This window comes from Ictidomys tridecemlineatus, chromosome 4 (genome assembly GCF_052094955.1).
Source record: "Ictidomys tridecemlineatus isolate mIctTri1 chromosome 4, mIctTri1.hap1, whole genome shotgun sequence".
NCBI lineage: Eukaryota > Metazoa > Chordata > Mammalia > Rodentia > Sciuridae > Ictidomys > Ictidomys tridecemlineatus.
In genome coordinates, this window is record NC_135480.1 from 49,373,923 (window position 1) to 49,393,827 (window position 19,905).

General features: G+C 46.5%; 1 protein-coding gene across 9 annotated transcripts in view; it reads right to left on the reverse strand.

The window, feature by feature from the left end:
• The window catches only part of Tead1 (TEA domain transcription factor 1), a 254,028-nt gene that overhangs the window by 36,633 nt on the left and 197,490 nt on the right, over positions 1-19,905 (reverse strand). For all 9 annotated transcript variants that reach the window (XM_040284731.2, XM_021727347.3, XM_078046466.1 and 6 more), the window contains 4 exons: positions 19,341-19,387; positions 18,496-18,557; positions 17,142-17,266; positions 1,220-1,393 (listed from right to left, as the gene is read on the reverse strand). In XM_040284731.2, coding sequence (XP_040140665.1) covers positions 1,220-1,393; positions 17,142-17,266; positions 18,496-18,557; positions 19,341-19,387 — 408 coding nt within the window. The remainder of the gene's footprint in view (positions 1-1,219; positions 1,394-17,141; positions 17,267-18,495; positions 18,558-19,340; positions 19,388-19,905) is intronic.

A 19,905-nucleotide genomic window follows, 5' to 3' on the forward strand; every position in this document is an offset into this window, starting at 1 on the left:
ACCAGAGCAGGGGCATGAAAGTTGGACAGATCTGATTTCAAGTGCCAGAGTCCCCACCTACAGGAAGCCTTTCCCCTGTCATCTCTGAGCCGCCTTTCTTAATTGGACACAAGGCAAATTCCACTTAAACTGTGAGGACTAGATGAAATGCATGTAAAGCATTTAATGCAACTCCTAGCACACAGCAGGCATTCAATAAATGGAGGCTACGCTATGAATAAGGTCCCTGGGGGCAGTCGGAGTCCAGATGGGAGAGGGATGCACATCCAAATAATTATGACCCAGCATGGGAACTGATTAACTACAAAATGCAATGGGACTAAAAGAAAAATCAATGTTCTGCTTAAATAAGGACAGTGCTCTAACAAGGGAGGAGCTGGCTTGTTCACAGAGGAAGGAATAGGAAAAAGCAAAGTGCACCCAGACATGCACAAGGTGGGGTGCAGGACAGATAGGCAAAGGGGGTCAGGCAGAACCCAAAGACCACTCCCTGGAACCCAGTCATTTAGGGCCTTTAGTGACATATAAAGGGGCACAGATATTTAAAAGGATTTCCTTTTTATTTTTGTGAAGAATGAAGAATTATAAACTGCTATAATCAGTGCTAGCAGGTTTTTGGTCTCCTATATCTCTACCTATTCTGGTCCAAGCTTGACTAGTGCAAAAGGGACAGTAAAATCGCTCTCAGAGCCTGTGGAACACCAGCAAAGCTCCTGCAGTAAAGGGAATTCACCCAGGTCCTTTTGAAAGCATGAATAAAGTATTTACTGTGCAAAGCCAGTGTGTACCTTCTCTGATACAAGTTCTTGATACACATAACTTTATTTTCATCCCAGCTCCAGGTCATGGGCTCCAGTGAAATTTACAGGTCACTTAGCTTAATGGGGTGAGAAGAAACAGAAAGGCAACAGTGCTCCATGTTTTCCATTGTGACTCCAGCCATCTGTGAGTCACTGAGTGAGTAAGCTCAGAAGGCCAAAGAGGCCGCCTGGCTCTCACCCCTCAAAAGAGACTGAAAATGCCTCCAGGCGAACCCAAGTAGATGCCCGCAGGAGGACAGCCCTACAGAGGCGAGTCTGTGCTCCCCTGGCAATTCTGCAGAAGCAGACAGAGGCGCAGTCAGTGCGAGCCGATGGCCAACGGTGCCCCGCTGCACGCACACCCAAGATGCGACCATTTAGACACAAACCACAGAAATCACAGCAATGTCTTTACTCACCCAGAATTTTACGAGGAAGAAGGCATTTTGAGGGCCCTTTCCAAATAGTTCCTTTAAGCCACCTTTCTTTTCTGGAAATTTGTCATAAATCTGACGAATGTCCACGGATTCAAGCAATGGGTCACTGTAAGAATGGTTGGCATGCCCAATGTGCACGAAGAGGTGTTTGTTGTACTGTAAGAAACCAACAGAGACATTCCCATTACAAACCCTTGGATTAAGCAGGGGCTCACACGTCTTGAATTGGACAGTGAGGCAATCTTGAAATTCGGGCATGAGGCCTTGAAATGGCCTAGGTTCTCTGTGAACACAGCCATTGGCTTTTATTGACAAGGTCATATTTCCTGAAGTGCCTAAAAAAGACTTTTTTGCAGACATAGTAATGAACAACACCATAACTGCCAAACTACCAAAGCAAGGAATACTTCTACCAACCAGTTTCACTTGACTCAGCTGAAGATGACAGGGACACTTTTTGGAGCCATTTATTTACAATGTAAGCCCAACAAAAACATGTGTGTATAGTTAGATGATGTCATCACCCAGAATGCACTTCTGGCCTCCGGTCTCCAAGCAGTAGCGTGTAGGATGTGATCTAAGCCATGGTGCCTGGAGACTTCCTCCCTCTAGCAGGAGTAAGAGCACTGAGCCTCTTTGTCATCAGTCGCCTTAGTAACCCACCTGAAACTTTTGCATAAGGGTTGGTCAATACATGGTCATCAGTGTAAAGTCAGGGTCCCAAGAAGGCAGGATCTATGTCACTTGTGCATAAACAAACAAAAAACTCAGACTCTGTTGTATCATTTAACACACAAAGGTCACCCTTTCTTCCCTTACTTTAGTTTAAGACATGATGGTTTACATATATTTCTTTGTGGTCAAGGTAACTGTTTTCAACCCAGGCCACATCCCAGTCCCCAAGGAGCACTTAAAAATCACCAATGCTGGCTGGGTGTGGTGGTATGCACCTGTGATCTCAGTGACTGCAGAGGCTGAGGCAGGAGGGATTATAAGTTCAAGGTCAGCCTTAGCAACTTAGAAGACCCTGTCTCAAAATAAAAAAATAAATAAATAAAAAGGACTAGGATAAAGCTCAGTGGTAGAAGAACCCTGGATTCAATCCCTGGTACAAAAAATAAAAAAGAACATAGGGTCCAGACTTAGTCTACACAAGCACAAAACTTTGTTTTCATTGCCAATTAGCTGTGATAGCAGAAAGTTCCTCCCTAGTCTCTAAAACAGGGGCAGTGACGACCTCTCTCTCATTGGGTTGTTAGAGAGTTGAAATATATATATATTAAAGTACTAATGTATTAAAAGTACCACCATAAAGAAACATTTTAAAACTGTGTATAACCTAAAGTTTCCCAAACTCAATTGGCCACAAAATCCTACAAGCACAGCCCAAGGAAGTGCTAACCTGCTACCATGCCATGGATCTCTGGCCATGATGTTAAAAGGCAGGAAGCCAGACATCTCATCTCAAGTCACTGTCCCACATATGGACAGTTTGATTGAGCTGGTATTTTCTAGGGGAGGGTCAAGCCCTCTCCTATCAACTCTAGAGTGTTCTATCAAAGCTTCCAAGACCCTAAAAGATTCCAGGTAAATAAAAAAGAGAAAGCCTACCCAACTCTTACACAGACCCTCTACAGGGACTGGTTGCCTGGTGGCCTATGGGTAGATGAGAAGCTACAGACCACTCCGGAAGAACAAAGTGAGCCTGCAGTGGAAGAAATTTAAAAAGTAGAAAGCCAAGGCTGTTACATTAGGAGTGTGAGATCATGGGGATGCAGGTCTTTGTTGTACAGAATTTCTCAAATGTTGCCTCATCTTTTTAACCATAAGCAAACAAAACCCTACAGAGGGGCTGGGGATATAGTTCAGTTGGTACAGAGCTTGCCGGGCATGCACAAGGCCCTGGGTTCAATCCCCAGCATGCATACACACACACACACACACACACACACACACACACACACACACAACCTGCAGAAAGAATGAGGCACAATTACAGCTACTAAGGAGCTGTATGTAGTCTCATTAGCGAGCAAAAGGATTTAAAAACAGAAAACAGTCATTTCAGTGGTGCAAAGGCAATCAGAGGTGAAATGATGAATGTGGAGTGTGTGCCCCAGGTGCTGATGGCAAAGGCGTTTTGTTTCTTCCTTATCCAGACACCCGGCTACCTGTGTATGCATCCAACTCTGGTTGATAACCTCTGCTTACACTAGCTCCCAACCCTACCTCCTGGTTCTGGGAGACACCACTTCCACCAGTTCTGCTGCCTCCTGTAGGGACAGTTCATGGGACAGAATGGAGCACAGCAGAGCTTGGGGACAGTGACTTGAATCTGATTCTCCACTTGAGCTCCACACTCCCAGCTCTCCTGCCCTGCCAGTCACCGTAGGCTGAGTCAGGGATGGGGGCTGACGCTAAACAGCTTTAAAACTTGAAGTCTTCTTGCTCTGCATTGAGATGTCTCTGTTTGGACTCAAAGACAACGGCGCAGGAGGTCAATTATACCACACTTCAACGGGGGTCATGAAGGTGTGGCTGAAAACCAGGTGCTGAGAACAAAATAGAAAGGCCTGGAGCCAGCCTGATCCTGAAATCTCAGTTCTCTCCCGTGTACAATGGGGATAAGATGCCTGTAAAACTCAAATAACACACAGAAGGGGCCTGGCGGAGGGCCTGGCAGACACGAAGTGTTCAATAAATAGGAGCTGCTAAGATTACTATCCTTATGGTTATTATCATGTGAGATTAACTAGATCCTGGGGTAGAAGCAAAAGAACTTTCCTGCCATTAGCTATCCCTCCTGCCTAGTGAAGAAAAATAAACACAAATAAGCCAAGAGTTAGAAGTAAGTAGCGAAGCCCCGTGACAGTTCAAGTCCTTGATTATGGCCTCCCGTGACCTGGCTGGGGTGGGGCCCTCTCACCTGTGCTACAGGATGGGGAGGCACCTGTGCCCCCTGGCTGGCCAGAGCGGTGTGCTCTTCGTGTGGGTGATCTCAGGTTATCCTCGCCTCACATCAATGCTGTAGGTGGATTTTATTAAAATCATTTTACAGATGAGGAAATATAAGCTTAGAGATTAACTGAGCTGCCTGAGGTCACACAGCCGGAAATAGTCCCGAAGTCAAGAATAAAACTTGGATCTGTAAACGCCCCAGCCCTTGCATTTGCTGCAAATATCAACCACACTGTCTGTCAGAAGAAAATGCCCGAGCCCTGCTAATTCTGCTCAATCAACATTTCCTGAAAGTTCATTTGAGAAGCAAGTGTCAGGGGAGCGGGGGACTGAACAGTGTTCCCAAAATTCTCTGAAATTAAATTAGAACTCAGGATAAACATAATGATTCACAGATGCATCAGACAAGAGTCCTCAAAGCTCTCTATTTTGAGGACATTACCTCTGTGCCCAAGTGGCTGAAAGGAACTGAGAAAGGGCAGGATGTCTTTGCCAAAGGAAATCAGGCACTGCCTCTCCAAGGCCGGTGACTCGAAACCAAACCCGGACCACTGGCATCTGAACGGCTTTACTCCTGCCAAGAGGTGACTTTGTTTCTAAGAATACGAAGGACTAAAGGTGTCCTGGAGACCACAATACTGAAACAAACAGAACTCACTCTCCCCTTAACTCAACCTGAGTAGGGCAGGGATACTTTTGTCCCCAAATCCAGAGGCCTCAAAAGAAGCATATACCTGATACACTGAAGTTTAAGTTTTCATGAAATTAAAATTCTAAAAATGATTTGGTGAGGATGTCACTACTCCCTATTCTGCCAGTTCGCCTTATGAGGGGAAAAGGCTAGATTTAGATTTTTCTTTTCTTTTTTTTGGGAGGGTGGGTGGGGGTATGAAGGGTACTGGGGATTGAAACCAGGGATACTCTACAGCCCTTTTTATTTTGAGACAGGGTTTAACTTGTGAAGGGCCTTACTAAATTGCCAAGGCTGGCCTCCAACTTTGATTCTCCTTCTTTAGCCTCCTAAGTCAAACAGGTGTGCACCACCGCATCAAGTTAGGCTAGATCCTTCACTTGCTTCCTTCCATTCTTCCCAAATAAATCTCATTTTTTTCCTCCATCTATCATACTTTTACCCAAAACTATAGGTGGCACACAAAAGAGGGTTGGGCAATTACATAGGGCAGAAAACAAACACTCTCCTAAGAAAATTATCTGGGGCAATATGTGAGCAGAAATACATGTGGCGAAGCCCAAAATTAGATTTTCTTAATATCTCAAACAGGTTACTTTGACTCATTTAATGTTCAAAAGTCTCAAAGGCACTCAATAGAGGCACAATTAGTCATCAATGTATCAAGAACAGCAACAGAAATGATACTCTTTCTGCACATTTTTCTTTTTCTTTTCTTTCTTTCTTTCTTTCTTTTTTTGGTACCAGGGATTGAACTCAGGGGCACCCGGCTGCTGAGCAACATCCCCAGCCTTATTTTATCTGAGTTACTTAGTGCCTTGTCATTGCTGAGGCTGGCACTGAACTCATGATTCTCCTTCCTCAGCCTCCCCAGCAGCTGGGATTACAGGTATGCACTATTGCACCTGGCCTCTCTGCATATTTCTTTGATGGAGTTTAGTAAAGCCACCAGCACACCTATATCTATTGTATGCCAGGCACTGTGTTGGCATATAATAGGAAATCCATGTCCTAATACCACAAGGTTCATCTTCAGACTCAACAAAGTGATCATATGGAACTAGCTCATTGCTTCCATAGTCAGAATGATATGGTGCCTATGTAAACCTGTGTTCTCACAGATTCCTACAAAGATGCAGCAGACATTAAAGAAAGTCATCTCCACCTCTCCTGCAAATCACATAACTTAAGTAAAATTTACTTGCTCTTTTTTATAAAAGTGACTTTATTCTCCAGTACAGTGTTATTCATTAAAAAGAACATATGCAGAATCCACCTAGAAAATGTGAATAAAGTTTCACAAGTCGAAGGTAAAAATCAAATTACCCATGACATGAGAGCAGAATCCACTGTTGGACGTATCAGGTTTCAGAAAAACTGACCTTCCTAGCATCTTTTCTCAGCAGCTAAAGAAAAACATGCAGCCAAAAGATGTGAAAGTAAATAAAAAAAAAAAAAAGATGGAGATAGGGCTGGTCCCAGAAGAAAGGTTGAGGAACTAACCAGGTCAATAGCTGGACACTGACCTGTCCAGCAACAAGTCTAGAGTGGACAGGGTAAGGCTCCTGGAGGGAGGTCACCAAGGAGAATGGACCTGCAAGATTCCCTGATTGACACCATCATCTGGAGAGTATTAGAGTGCTGGAAGAAACCTTAAGGGTGAATTCATGTGGGTATGCAAAACCTGAACAAATAAGAGGAGGCAATGATTTACTTAGGAAAAACCAAAAACTTTCTAATTAAGAAAGTGGTTCTAATATATCACAGTGCTGTGTGCAAAATGTACACAGGTTTGTAACAAACACTAAATATTAATTAAGTCAAAAGTTTTTGGAGAGTGAGAAAGAGAGTGGAGGGAAAGAGTGGAGAGTAGGTGGTGCAGGCCAAATGAGAGAGCTAAATTCTAGTCTTCCACAGTTAGACATCAATAGAGGTTGTCTAAAATTGATGGAATGAGACATGAAAAATCTCATATATTATTTACACACGTGGACGTAGATGCACCAAGAAGTGGCGGAAAAGGCCACGCATAGCTGTCCCTAAGGAGTGGAACTGGGAGGTAGAAGGTGCAGGGCAGCAGACCGCTGATTTTTCTTATGGGCCCCGTAGTTCAACCTGGCTTCTACATGATGTGCAGGTGTTACTTTCTTAAATAACTAATCAATCAAAACCTATTTTGATACAACATGGAGTTTTAAGGAAGGGTACAAACTATAAAAGGAAACAAAAATATGACTTCAGGATGTTTATTCTATATTGGCCACAAGTTCCCTGGACTGCAATGTAACTTGGGTCAGTTTTCATACAGTTCAAGGTCTCCAGGCAGCTGAGCAGGAGCTAGGGCACCTGGGTGCATGTAGAGCCTCCCAAAGACAGATGCTATACTGGCAAAACCCCACCTGCAACAAAACCACCTGGGACTATGGCCGCACCTGACACCTAGGCTCACAGATTTCTATTAGGACTTTGGGAAATGCCCACTATCTCCTTCTACAGCTGTCATCTCTCCGGTTATTCTTCACAGCAGTTGCAAACAATGATAACGGTGAATGGGTTATCTAGATTCCCTGGGAGTTGAGGAAAGGTCCTTCCTATTTCCCTGAAGCTATTCTTCAGGTCCCTTTCTTCATGCTCCCTATGTAACAATATGCCTAACACATAGTTTGTCACTATTGTTATTTGCCCTTGAAATCATTTTTTTTTAAGATGAGAAAATTTGAAATTAGTGCTGTCCCTTTGACAGCTACAAAATGGAAATACTAAACTTAAAGCAGAAATAAAGGGTGATTCCTACTGTTCAGATAATACTGTGAGCACTGGAATGCAGGGTGGCTGAGCGGGGAGGCCTCTGAGCTGGCCCCTGCACCTCCCTTGGACACCCAGTGCCTTCTCCAAATCTCTGCATACTGAGGTCCCTTCTCAGCTGCACCCGGCAACTTACTCAAAAGTGGGATGGGAGGTTGCCCGTCACTGCAGATGAGACAAACCAGAACAGATCTTACAAAAATGGTCACTGGGGATTTATTTTCTTCCTCTCTCTCTGTCGTGCCCGCGTGTACTTTTTTTTTTTTTTTTTTTTTTAAAGTACTGCTAATCTATTCTAGAGACTTCTGATGAGGCAGTTCCATTTTTGTAGAAAAGTTAAGAAGAGCCCTACAAATCTGTCTTACAATATGCCGGTGCAGTGTACTGGCCTGAAGGTGGCAGCCTTCTCCTAAACTTGTCCCAAAAATTCCAACTATTCGAAGAACGTAGTAAAACCTTGAAAAATGACTGTTGTCAAATAATACCAAGAGAAAAAAATTATAATCCACTTAAGAATTTAAAGAAACCAAGACAAATAACTCACGTCAAGGGATGCTAATGTACAGGTTGGAACAGAACAAGGACAAATCACTTACATTTGCATCTTGTCACGTTCCCACTGGACTGTGGGTCTGGCCATCCCCAGGGCAGACTTTGATGGCCCCCCCCAGCCCTGCAGGAACAAGGAATGGCCATGGAGCCAACCCAAGAAAGTGACTTGCACACACATCTCCGGATGGGGGTGGAGAGGCTGTACTCTGCTCCTACTAGGGAGGAAGTGAATCTGCAGTGAGCATCCTCTCCTCTGCTAACTGCTCAGGGCATCAGTCCTGTCCTGGCCACCCCACCCCGCATGCTGGTGCATCTCTTGGCCTGTGCTCTTCCCAGAAGAGAAACATCACTGGAAACACTTCCAGAATCTCACGCAGTGATTCACCTTCCCAACTTCCCATTTCCACCATCATATCCACAGAGGGGCTGCTGTTTTCTTAGGAGGGAGAAGTGCAGGGAAGAAGGCCCTCCCGGCTGAGTGTGGAACGGCCACTGGGAAGGCAGGCGGGTGGGGAACTGACCTGCCAAGGAAAGCAGATGGAGGCCTGGCTGGGGCTCCGTCAAATGTCTATAAAACCCGTATTTCCAGATGCTTTCAATTGCCTCATCCCCAAAGGCTAATGAAGAAAGAGGGTAAGTTCCCAGACCTGTTCAGAGACACTGAGAATAAACCACCCAGCAGTTCGGCTGTTGCCACGGGAGGGTGTGTGTGCGCTGAGTGCAGATGAGCTCACAGGGCAGCTCAGCACTGCAGGGGGCCGGGGGCCGGGGGCCAGGGGCCCAGGCCTTGCCTCACCATCACCTCCATCCTGGGAAGGCTCTCAACCTCCCATGTCCTAGTGGAAGACAGAGCTTGCTGGAACATAAGAGGAAAACCCTGGGAGAGGCCCAACGACTGAGCCAACCCTGAAACCAGCTGCAGCCTTCCTCCAGGAGCATGGAATGCCAAATGTACTTTCCGACCATTTATTCTATGCATGTGATGGACCCATTAATGACACTCGAGTTAGAATCCAGGCTCTGCTATTTTTGAGCTATGTGGCCTGGGGCAAGTTGGTTAACCTTTCTGGGCTTTGGCTTCTTCATCTCAACACAGGGAGGCACCTGGTCTGTCCATCTCTAGGGGCCAACATAAGGTGAAACATATGTGAAACATATGTGAAAGTTCCACGCAGGCCCTGGAGAGCTGCACAGGTGCTGGGGTGCTGTTGACGCTTATAAAAGCCACAGGCAAACACTGAATGGAGGGAGAGAAAGAGGCTGCCAAACCAAGGACCAGAAATGGGAACTGCCCAGATCCCCCCATTCCAGGAAGAAGCCACTGTTCAAAAGCTTCCCAAGTGACCCTCGCCCTTCTCCAGCCTGTCCAGGAAGAGGCAGGGCTCTTCCTGGCAATCTGGAATTGAAACCCTGCTTCTGATCTTCTCCAACCTAATTCTCATACACCGCCACCCCTGCTTCCCTGTGCAGAGCTCATCGATGCTGCATTTCCATCGAGCTGCACTGGTTCACATCTTCCAAACCAAAGTCAAGATCTGAGGCCTGACAAAGGAATGTTAGTCCACCTGGTAAAATAGGCCTTCGAAAGGAGCTATAAAGATATGAGAATTAAACCATCCTTGGGCTCATTAAATCATCTGATGGACTGCTTTATGGGAAGGAGTAAGGTTATCTGCAGGAAGTATCTGCAGAACTTCAGAGCAGTCTCAGCCAGAGGCCTGCAGTTCCCCACGGGGGGAGAACCTAGGTTCCTTCGGCCATGAGGACGGCCATGAGGACTGCTGGCTCCCACCCCCACATCCCAGCAGCCCCAGGCTTCTGGCCTGTTCCAGCCTCTTAGTAATAAAGATAAGGGGCCAGAGGCGGCAGGAGAAAGAACTCCTTGCCTCCTGTCTGAGGTGCTGTAACAATCCGAGGCCACCTTCAGGAATTCACTTCTCTCTTGGAGCCCAAATCAAGCGCCCCGACTTTCCTCTCACTCCAAATGTTCAACGGTGAGACTTACAGTCCGCCTCCTCACTTCCCCAGGTGGTGGTGGTGGTCGTGCGGGGGTGGGGGGTGATCAGTGTCACTTTCCCACACTGAGATGATCCGTGCGTGGGAATGACAAGCCCTCCCTTCGTGGTTATTGCTTTCACTTTCCCTAAAATTCCTGTAAGCCACTGGCTTTTGATTCAAAGTTCAAACAGCCAACGCTGCTGTGCAGTAACTGGGACCTGGGCTACGTTATAAACTCTCCGAGTTTGTTTCCAATACCAATTTCAACACCTTTATCACGTTCGGGAAGAAAGTGCATTATCACCTGGGCGATTCCTAGCAATCCTGCCTCCTCCTCTATTCCATGACTCTTCAGCTTATATCAGCAAACTCAGCCTCAAAATCTCAGTCCTCCACTCCCATCTCTCACAGCTCATTAATCCCCAAGGCCTTTTGGGTCCTTGTCACCAATTGCCTGAACCAGCAACATCACTTCTGTTTCTCGAACCCGTCCTCTCAATGCTATAGCTGCCCTCTCCTGAAGCATATGCTAGATCACAGCCTCTTTTAAACAGGGAAGTAGGTGGAGAATATATATTCATATTCTAGAAGCACCTAGAAATATTCTTAAGAAAGTAGTAGTAATGATTATTTTCTTGGATGTGGGACAGAAACTAGAAGAAAGGGAAGTTTCCTGTTCTTTTATGCTTGGAGGTTTTTGACCATGTAAATTTAACTATACGAAAAATTTATTTATATAAAAAAAATTCTGGATCCAACCTGAATTTCAACAGACTCCAAACTATCTGGTAACCACAGTTCCCAGGCCTGTTCCCCATTCAGGTTTTTAGCCTGATCTCCCAATATATTACTATAAGTTCAAAAGCCATTTGTGGAGTACTCAAGAGTGTTCAGATGTGTTATTAAGTGTAATCACCACAGGAAAAAAAAAAGTGAGAGAGAACCTATTATGTCCACTTCACAGACTGGAAATTGAAGGCAAGGTGCAAAGTCATTTGCCCCAGGAACCCAAGGTACCACATAGCTGGTACAAATCAAACATCAGCCCTCTCCTTCTACAAGGGGAGGATGCCACAACAGCATGATGGAAGTTCCAGAATACAGGTGGGAACAGTTTGCTTCTCTTGCTCCTTGCCCCGGGCTTTGAGAAGAAACCGAGAAACTAGCAGGTTGGAAAAGCAACCCAGAGAAAGCTCAGCCCAGCTCCCTCCAACGTGAAGGGCCTGTGACAGCCAACCCTGCAGGGGAGCTCATACTTGGAGGTAGCCGTTTCACTCTTGCACGGTGTCATCGTTTCTTCAAAAGCTGAGTGAAGTGGTTAAGGGTACATACACAGTGGAGCCAAAGCTGTCATGGCCACCACTCCCGGCAGTGGTCCTTGACAAAATTACTTAGTGTTCCTGAGCCATGGTTCCTGTACTCACAGCAGAGGGCTTGGCAGCCAGCTCACCATGCGGCTCAGCAGGTGCCCGTGATCTCCACTGCTGGAAGACACCCAGGGGCTTCCCACTGTGCTATGGAGCGCCTTTCCTGGTCAGGGTTTTCTGAACCACATCACAGAAAACCTCCCTTCTTCACAGTCTGCATATCCTCACCTTTCCCTCTTGTTCTCCCTTCCAAAGTTTCCCCTTCTCCTGTTACATAACTCCTACCTAAGCAAACCCCTCCCGTGCTCCTTTCCTGCTCCTGCTCTTGTTCATTCTAGCATCCGGACCACAGGAGGCATCAATCATCCAGGCTATTGCCTGCAAAGTGTGAACCGACTGAGCTGCACGCCGTGGGGCAGGATGCGGCTGCACCAAGGGGCTAAAGGAGCCCGCCAGGCCCCGGGGTTGGGAGAGGGTGGGGGTTGAGGAATCATCTAAGCTTTATCAGCAAAACCGCTCTCCAGACACATACAGGATGCAGCTTACAGCTAGCTTCCCAAGATGAGTTTGTGTGTGTATAAAGAAGCAGCTGCCCAACTGTCTCCAGAGCTGGGCCTTGATATCAGGCCAAGCCTTTTTAAATAACCCACCCCTGGGTGGAGGATCCCGCACTTAGCACTTGACGTTCCTTTGATAGGCAACATTAAAATCATGTACAAAGTATATTTTCAAGCATTACTAACCACTTCTAAAATAGTCCTTGTTTTTTAGACTCTTCCTTCCTTTCTTCACCCTCTGCTGTTTTTCTCTTAGCTTCTACTGGAGCCAAAGGTAACAGAGGGACTGACTTGCTGGTTCTCTACCAACAAAAACAACACCAACTTGGGGAGGCAGTGGCCTTCTGGTGCACACACGACACGGAACCAGCAGGGGGCGAGCATCCCCTGATTATTCTTCCATTAGCTTCTTATAGCCTTGGGTGACAAAAACAGGCCACTCCTCAGATACAAATGGACCAAACAGCCTTGCAGTCACAATCTCAGGACGTGGAGTCAGAAGACAGGCCTGGATCTGAATCCCATTTCCAATTATCAGATGGCTGTCTGATACCGGGCAAGCTAATTCATAAGGATTAAATGAGATAATGCATAGCATTGGCACACACAAACAACATTTAAAAGCTGTTGGCTAACACCACTCCTGGGTTCCAGTACCAGTATTAACACTGCTAGAAGTAACAGGATCGTGAAGTCTTTAGTGATAGCAATAATGAAGTATGCAATCAGTCAAAGACATGAGTTTCAAGAAATGCTGGCTCCAAGGGCAGCAGTCCTAGGCGGAGGAGGAAGCAAGCTAGGTTCTTGGCTTTGCTTCACACCTAGGACGTGGGTATGCAGTTGTGTCTTCTCTTGGAGATCATAAAGGACACTGGCTTTGAGCTGACTGCCACTAGCTCCAAGACAGCAATCTCTCCAAGCTTTTCTGTAGAAGGGAACAGAACTAGTCCCTCACAGAGAGTGTGACAAGCATTACAAGACTCACTGCTCCCGGCTTCTTTCTTTGTTGCCCACAATACCTACAATCTTTCTTCCACTTACACAACTGAAAACAAAACAACCTAGTAACTCCATGATCCCAATGAGCTTAGGCCACCAACAAGAAATAGAGAAGAAATGTGTAATGTATATATGTGTCTGCCTGGATTTAGAGAATCCAAAAGTGAAGTTTAGATTGTTCAGCGTCCTTTCATTTATTAGTCACTTTTTTGTCTTCCTTATCAAATCAATAGCTTAATATTGATTCCTAAATTTTAACTATAGCATATCCAACTTTAAAAAAAAAACATACCAGCTGAATATTTTAGATGGCTTTAATTTTCCTATTAATGGAACAAAAATATAGTAAACGAATGTCCAGGGAGTCACAAAAAAATCTCAAAGCCAAAGAAAGCATCCACACATCAGCATTTTAGCACAGCCTTGGTCCTGAGGTACTATGCCGTTACTGTAAGAGCACTAGAGATATGCTAAGTCAAGAATGCATTATATGATGCGAGACTGGTGCCTGAGAATGTGTCAAAAGCTTTCAATAATTTTGATAATTCTTCCTCATTTCAATTAGTCAACCAACCACTACTTTCTTCTAGCAGTAGAACCCCCTTCAGGCTCTCATATTTCCACTAAAACCAAAGACATACCCTGTTTCTGACCTGTCCTGTACTCATTCGCATACTTTTAACTCATTTGTGTTCAACTGCAAAATAAGTGCTCATATCATCAAAGCGATATCCACAACTGAGATTAAGGCTGTAGATTAAGGTTGTAGTATGATGGTTTTGATTGGTAATATTTGATATAATTTAGTATCATAATACAAATCATAAATATCAACACATGTATTAGATGGTATCACTGTTTTCAAAGATTTCTAATTCAAGGAAGGTCTGTTATCTCATATTAGCAATCACCATTACTTGGTTGGCTCTCTGTATCCATGGGTTCTACATCCTCAATTCAACCAACTGCAGATTGAAAATACAACCCCCAAACAATAAAATATCTGTCCTGGCATGAACAATTTTTTTTTTCTTGTCATCATTCCTTAACAATTAAAGAGCTACTTAGATAGCACTGACAGGTATTAGATAATATAAATGGCCTAGAGATGATTTAGAGTACAGGAGACGCACGTCAGTTATATGCATATCCTCTTCCATTTTACACAGGGGACTGGAGTACCTGTGGGTTCTGGCATGCCCCATGGAGGCAGACCCCATGAAGGTCTACACATGTACTTTTTGCATGGTGGTTTGCCTTCTCTAACAGTGTGGGCTCCAGACAGTAAGAATTTAGTTTCCATCGCTGCTGGATCCCCAGTGCCTGATACACTGGTTGGCAAGTAGTAGTTCAAAAGGCTCCAATCTCTCCTGGCTCCCAACTCATAAATAGAATAATTATTTCCTCAAGGGGCCCAAGGGTGTTGACTCACACCAGCCCTTCCATTTATTTAAGTACCTTTGAAATCACTTGTTGGGGACCTAAATATCTAACCAACTTTTTTCTTTTTTAACTAAACAAAAATTCTAAATCTAGTTTCAACATTCAGATTGGTAGACGTCATTCTGAACATGCATAAAATATGTATTTCTGGACACTGAAATTTGGTGAGCTCTGGAATTATTAAAATAGTCACCAATTTCATTTATTGCTTTAAATACTTCAGATTCATCATCTCTATAATGTTCTGGTGCCTTATTCTTTCCTTGTCCAATCCTCCACCTCTCAGCTTGAGGGTCACATCCTCTAGCAGGCCTGGTCTGTCCCTCACTCAGGCATTTAGTACCCTGCCTTCCTAGCAGCCACCAAATGTCACAGAGCTCTCCCATGTAACTGTCTGTCTCGCACCAGGCACTACAGCCCACCAGGGCACAGGCTGTGGCTCTCTGAGTGGTAGTGGCCCCTCTTCTCTGCAGCCCCTTCTCCTTGTAGATGCATGTGAATTTGGATAGAATAGACTGAAGGAATCTGTCAGCGGTTCAAAAATGTCAAGGCCAACATCACAACTAGGAACAAAAACAAGATCCACAACTGGAGAACGTAGCAAAAAGAAGGGGGTTACCAGATTCTCCTCTAATTAAAAGAATATATATATATATATTTTTGATGGTGATACCAGGGGTAAAATCATCTTGGGGCTTTTACTTCCAAGCACCTTAGAACACTGTCCTTAAAAAACATAAATGACCATATGCAGAAAGAGGGAGGGGGGAGGAGGAGAGGGAGAGGGAGGGAGGGAGGGAGAGGGAGAGGGAGGGAGGGAGGGAGAGGGAGAGAGAGAGAGAGAGAGAGAGAGAGAGAGAGAGAGAGAGATTTGCTTGGAGAGGCAATATTTGAACTGAACAGGAAATTTAAGAGACTTTCTAAATAGGAAGGCTGTGTTTGGGGCCTCAGTTTCTATCTGTAAAACGAAGCCAACAGAACCTACCTCATGGGGGGCTGTGAGGGCAGAAGGCAAGGATGGAAGACGAAGCACCAAGTAAACACCAGGGAGTCACACAAACATGCGTCCTAGCAGTCAAAGAGGGCCAAAGCCCAGCCTTCCATCAAAGAGCCAAGAAGAGGAAGCCTAGGCCATGAGGGTTACCATTCTTTTGATTTATTTTAAAGCCCCCATGTACATGGATTTTAACCCCCAGCACCACTTCTTCTGACCCTGGTCCCACTTCCCTGATGGGCTCAATGACCTACTTTACATCTTTCCCCTTATTTTTCCCCTAACATAGAAGCAATTCTATTTTTCCACCAACGATTAGGGTTCAGGATTCATGGATGGGGACATCAGTGGGCCACACATGGGTTTGTCCTGTCCCTGCTCTGGTGATGGCTGCCAAGTCCCTCTGGTCCACAGCAGATCCCTACGCACCCACCCATGGGAGCCTTCCCACCTAGCTAGAACACAAACTTTCCTGGAAGGCCCTTCCAATTGCTCAGGATCCTGGTTATTTAGCACGGACTGTGACTGCTTGCATGACATATTTTCCTGAGAGAATGACAGCAGCATTGGCAACACTCAGCGAGCCCGGGACGTACATGCTTTTGGTAGCCCCCGGGATGGGTGGGAGGGGGAGAGGGAGAATGCAGAAAGGAATTGGTGAGGATCCCAAAGACAAACTCCTGATTCCTTTGATTTCTGCTTTGGACTCACCCACACACAGATGCAAGGCTTATAAGCACAGCCAAGGAGTGGGTGTGGAGAAAGGGTACAGGGCTCGTGGGGTGGAAAGGAAGGGAGGATCACATATGTATGGGAAACGATGGGATGATGGGTACAAGATGGGGCGGGGAGAGAAAGATGACAAATAGAGTCCAGATGCCAGTGGTACTGGTATTTACAATATTAAAATGCACTGCATTCTATGTGAAGCTGTTCAAAAGTACCACTTTGTGACTTTTCCTTCAGGAGATAGCAACTTGCTATTTTGAGAAAACACAGCCTTGGAAAAGTAGTGTAGAATGACTACTTGGACTTGAGAAATTTTTAAAGACTTGAGTTTGAATCTTTGACCCACGGATTCAACAAGGTAACTTTGGAGAAGTTGCTCAGCCTTTCTGTTTCCTCATGTGCCAGGCGGTTCTCCCCTCACGGTGCTTCTACAAGATAAAATGTGATCAAATACCTAAATACCTTCGCACGGTGCTAGCCACATGGCAGGGCTCAATAAATGTCCCCTGTTGTTAAATTTTACTAGGCACAAGAGCCTATAAAGGGCTGTCCCTTTCAGCTTAAGTATTCCCCAGAAAACTATGGTGTAAGCAGCAATAAACACCCAGCTCTGGAGTTCTACCACTTGCCAGGAGGAATGCCCTTCTCCTAGAGGGGAAGTGGCTGGGCTGCTCCAAGTCGGCTTCACACAGGGCATCAATCTGACAGGTACCAGGGAAAGAGAAGGACAAAAGACAGAGAAGCGAGAAGATGAACAAGATGGAGACGCAAGTAAGTCCTGGATCAAGACACACCTCTGGGGCGCACTCACCGAGTCCGGGTCTCGCTGTTGTTCAAGAAAAGCTGAGAATTCCACCAGGCGAAGCTTGGTTGTGCCAATGGAACGCCCTTGCCAGGCAGGGACCGAGGGAGCTGGGGCTGACGTAGGCTCAAACCCTGAAAGACCAATGGTCACCTTTACACCTGGCCATTGGCTTCCCCTGGCCTCAGGATGGTACTGGGGCAGGACTCCACAAAACGTGATCTAGAAGGAAAGGCCGAGAGTGTCCTCCCACCCGGGTCTAGGGGGCAGAACTCAGCTGGGCAGGGGTGACATTCTGGCTGAGGCTCTCATAGACAGTGACCAGCTGGACAAGCATAACACAAGAAGCCACATTTAGCGAAGGGGTTAAGGACTGTGGCAGAAGGACTTCAAATCCTGGATAAAGGGGCCCAGCTAGAGACCAAGCTAAAAATGGCTGACAATTCCAAGGGAATGTTTTCAAAGACATCATCCTGGGAGACAGGCTGTGCTGTGCACTTCTTTTGTTTACCCATCTTTTTTTTTTTAATTTTTTTTTTTTTTTTTAGTTGTAGATGGACAAAATACCTTTACTTTATCTACTCACTTTAATGGGGTGCTGAGGATCGAACCCCGTGCCTCACACGTGCTATGCAAGTGCTCTACCACTGAGCCACAATCCCACCCCCCCATCTTCTTTGTTAAGACTGTGGTGGCCAGCACTTTAGAATCTTCCCTCGGGGTGCCCCGCAGTGTTGGAGCAGAGGACAATGTGTGGATACATTTTTGGTGTGGGGCATCTATGGTGTTGAGCAATGATTTTTGTACCACACCACAAGTACTTCTCAACTAGGTGCACACGGTGGTGGGTGGTGGTGGCAGCGGGGTAGAGAGGGGGCCAACCAGATTTGTTTACTACTTTTGGTTTCTGTGCAAGCGCTCCTTCACAAAAAGTGCAGCAGAAATTGAAATCTATGTTATCTAAGAAAGGGCAAGGAAAACTATCTGTGCTGAGGATGTGGACGGCCCAACACAGCCAGTTCGTGGTGAGGAGGGACGGGCATCAACGTCCTCACCTGAGGGTGAGCTAGCATCTTCAGTGAAAGTGGTCAGGCTTCCTGTTTTTCACAAACCCATCTGAAGTGCTCTTGGGAGATGACTGAAGCTATTCGGGACTAGGCCGGGGACTCCTCTGTGACCCTCCCGAACTCCATTCTGACCCCTACCCTACAGGAGGTGGGAATGCAAGGGGCAGGCAAATTTCCACGGGTGACAGGAAACCTACAGCAGTGACAAAGAAGAGCATCACCCCTCTTGAGAACAGGCCTGGCCATTGGTTGTGGAGGCTACTGACTCCCCCAGGAGGGAGAACGGGGAGACTCACCTGGAATGGGGGCCGTGACCGCTGGCTGGATGGGGTAGGCCTGCTGCACGAAGGGCTTGACGCTGGGGACAAACGGGTGCCAAGAATCAGAAATCATGGAAGCAGCAGTGGCCCCTACCCAGGCCTGGCCTTGGCCTCCCAATGGGGACCCCCCAACTCTAGTCCCTGCCTGCGGGGAGCCTGCTGAGGATCCAACCACCAGGCCTTGTGCCAGTTCAGTGGCACCTGCTGGACAGACGTCAGCCTGACTCTTGTGCACTGTGACATCTGTCTCTGAACCTCTCTTCATCCCTAAAAAAACAGAGGTCAGCAGGCACTGTGTCTAGGCAAGGTTTAGGACATGCTTCAGGCTCTCCTTCTTCAGGCCAAACAGTCAAGTTCTCTTAATGCACAGGTTGGATTTGCCTCTAGCTTTTAGCCCCAAATTGCCCTTATCCTCTGGTTGACTGAGCCTGCTTCCCTTGCCCCCAAGGCATCTGCAGGATTTTTCTATTAGACAGACACCCCCTACACACATGCACCACACAGGCACTACCACTGGGCAAGCAGAGTGGAAAGGGCTACAGAATCACCTCTGCTGCCCTCTTTCAGGCAAGGAAGGCCCATGCTCTGCCCTCCAAGGCCACAAAGGGACAAGGACCCATTTCCTATTCCTAAAGCCATAAAGGGACAGGAACCCACTTCCTATTCCATCTGTAGGACCTCCACACAGAAGTGATGGGCTTACACTTCTTCTGAATCCGAGAGGTCATGACTAAGGATCGCAGTTACTCTCCTTTCTCTGCAAAGCCCAAAGGTACCCTGGTAACCCTAACCCTGCTGTCTGTGGCCCTCTTGAAACTTACTCTTGGGAGGATCCTGGCTGCCCTGTTTGTATCATTCCAGGCCAGAACTGGAAGACAAAAGGCAAAGGCTTCAGGATCGCGAGTTCACAGGATGCAAACACACTGCAGCCCCTGCTGAAGGGCAGCAGGTTCAGTCACCCACCAGCAGCAGCATCACCTCCCCAAGTGCATATGTGGTCATCACTGTCCCTCAACTGCCACCCAGGACTCCCCCAGCACCTCTGTCTTGAAAAATCCTTCTGAGGGAAGGGGACAAGTGGCTGCTCTTCAGAGCTCTTGTGCCACTCAACAGAGCACTGGATGGGACCACTTTGCCCATGCATGCACCCAATCTTCCTCTCCCTCTGCTCTGAAGCACTCCCTGTGTACTACTCTGCCTCCATGATTTCCAGCACTCAAGGCCCGGTGGAGCAGTGGATCAAGCTTGCAACAAGAGGGCCAGGAGCTCAGAGAAGAATCAGGGCAACTGCTTTGCTGCCGGCGTCCCTGAGGCCTTCTGCACCTGCCATTCCCCAGCCCAAGGCATCATGAGATAAAGGGAAAAGGCATAACTGTGCATCTGCCT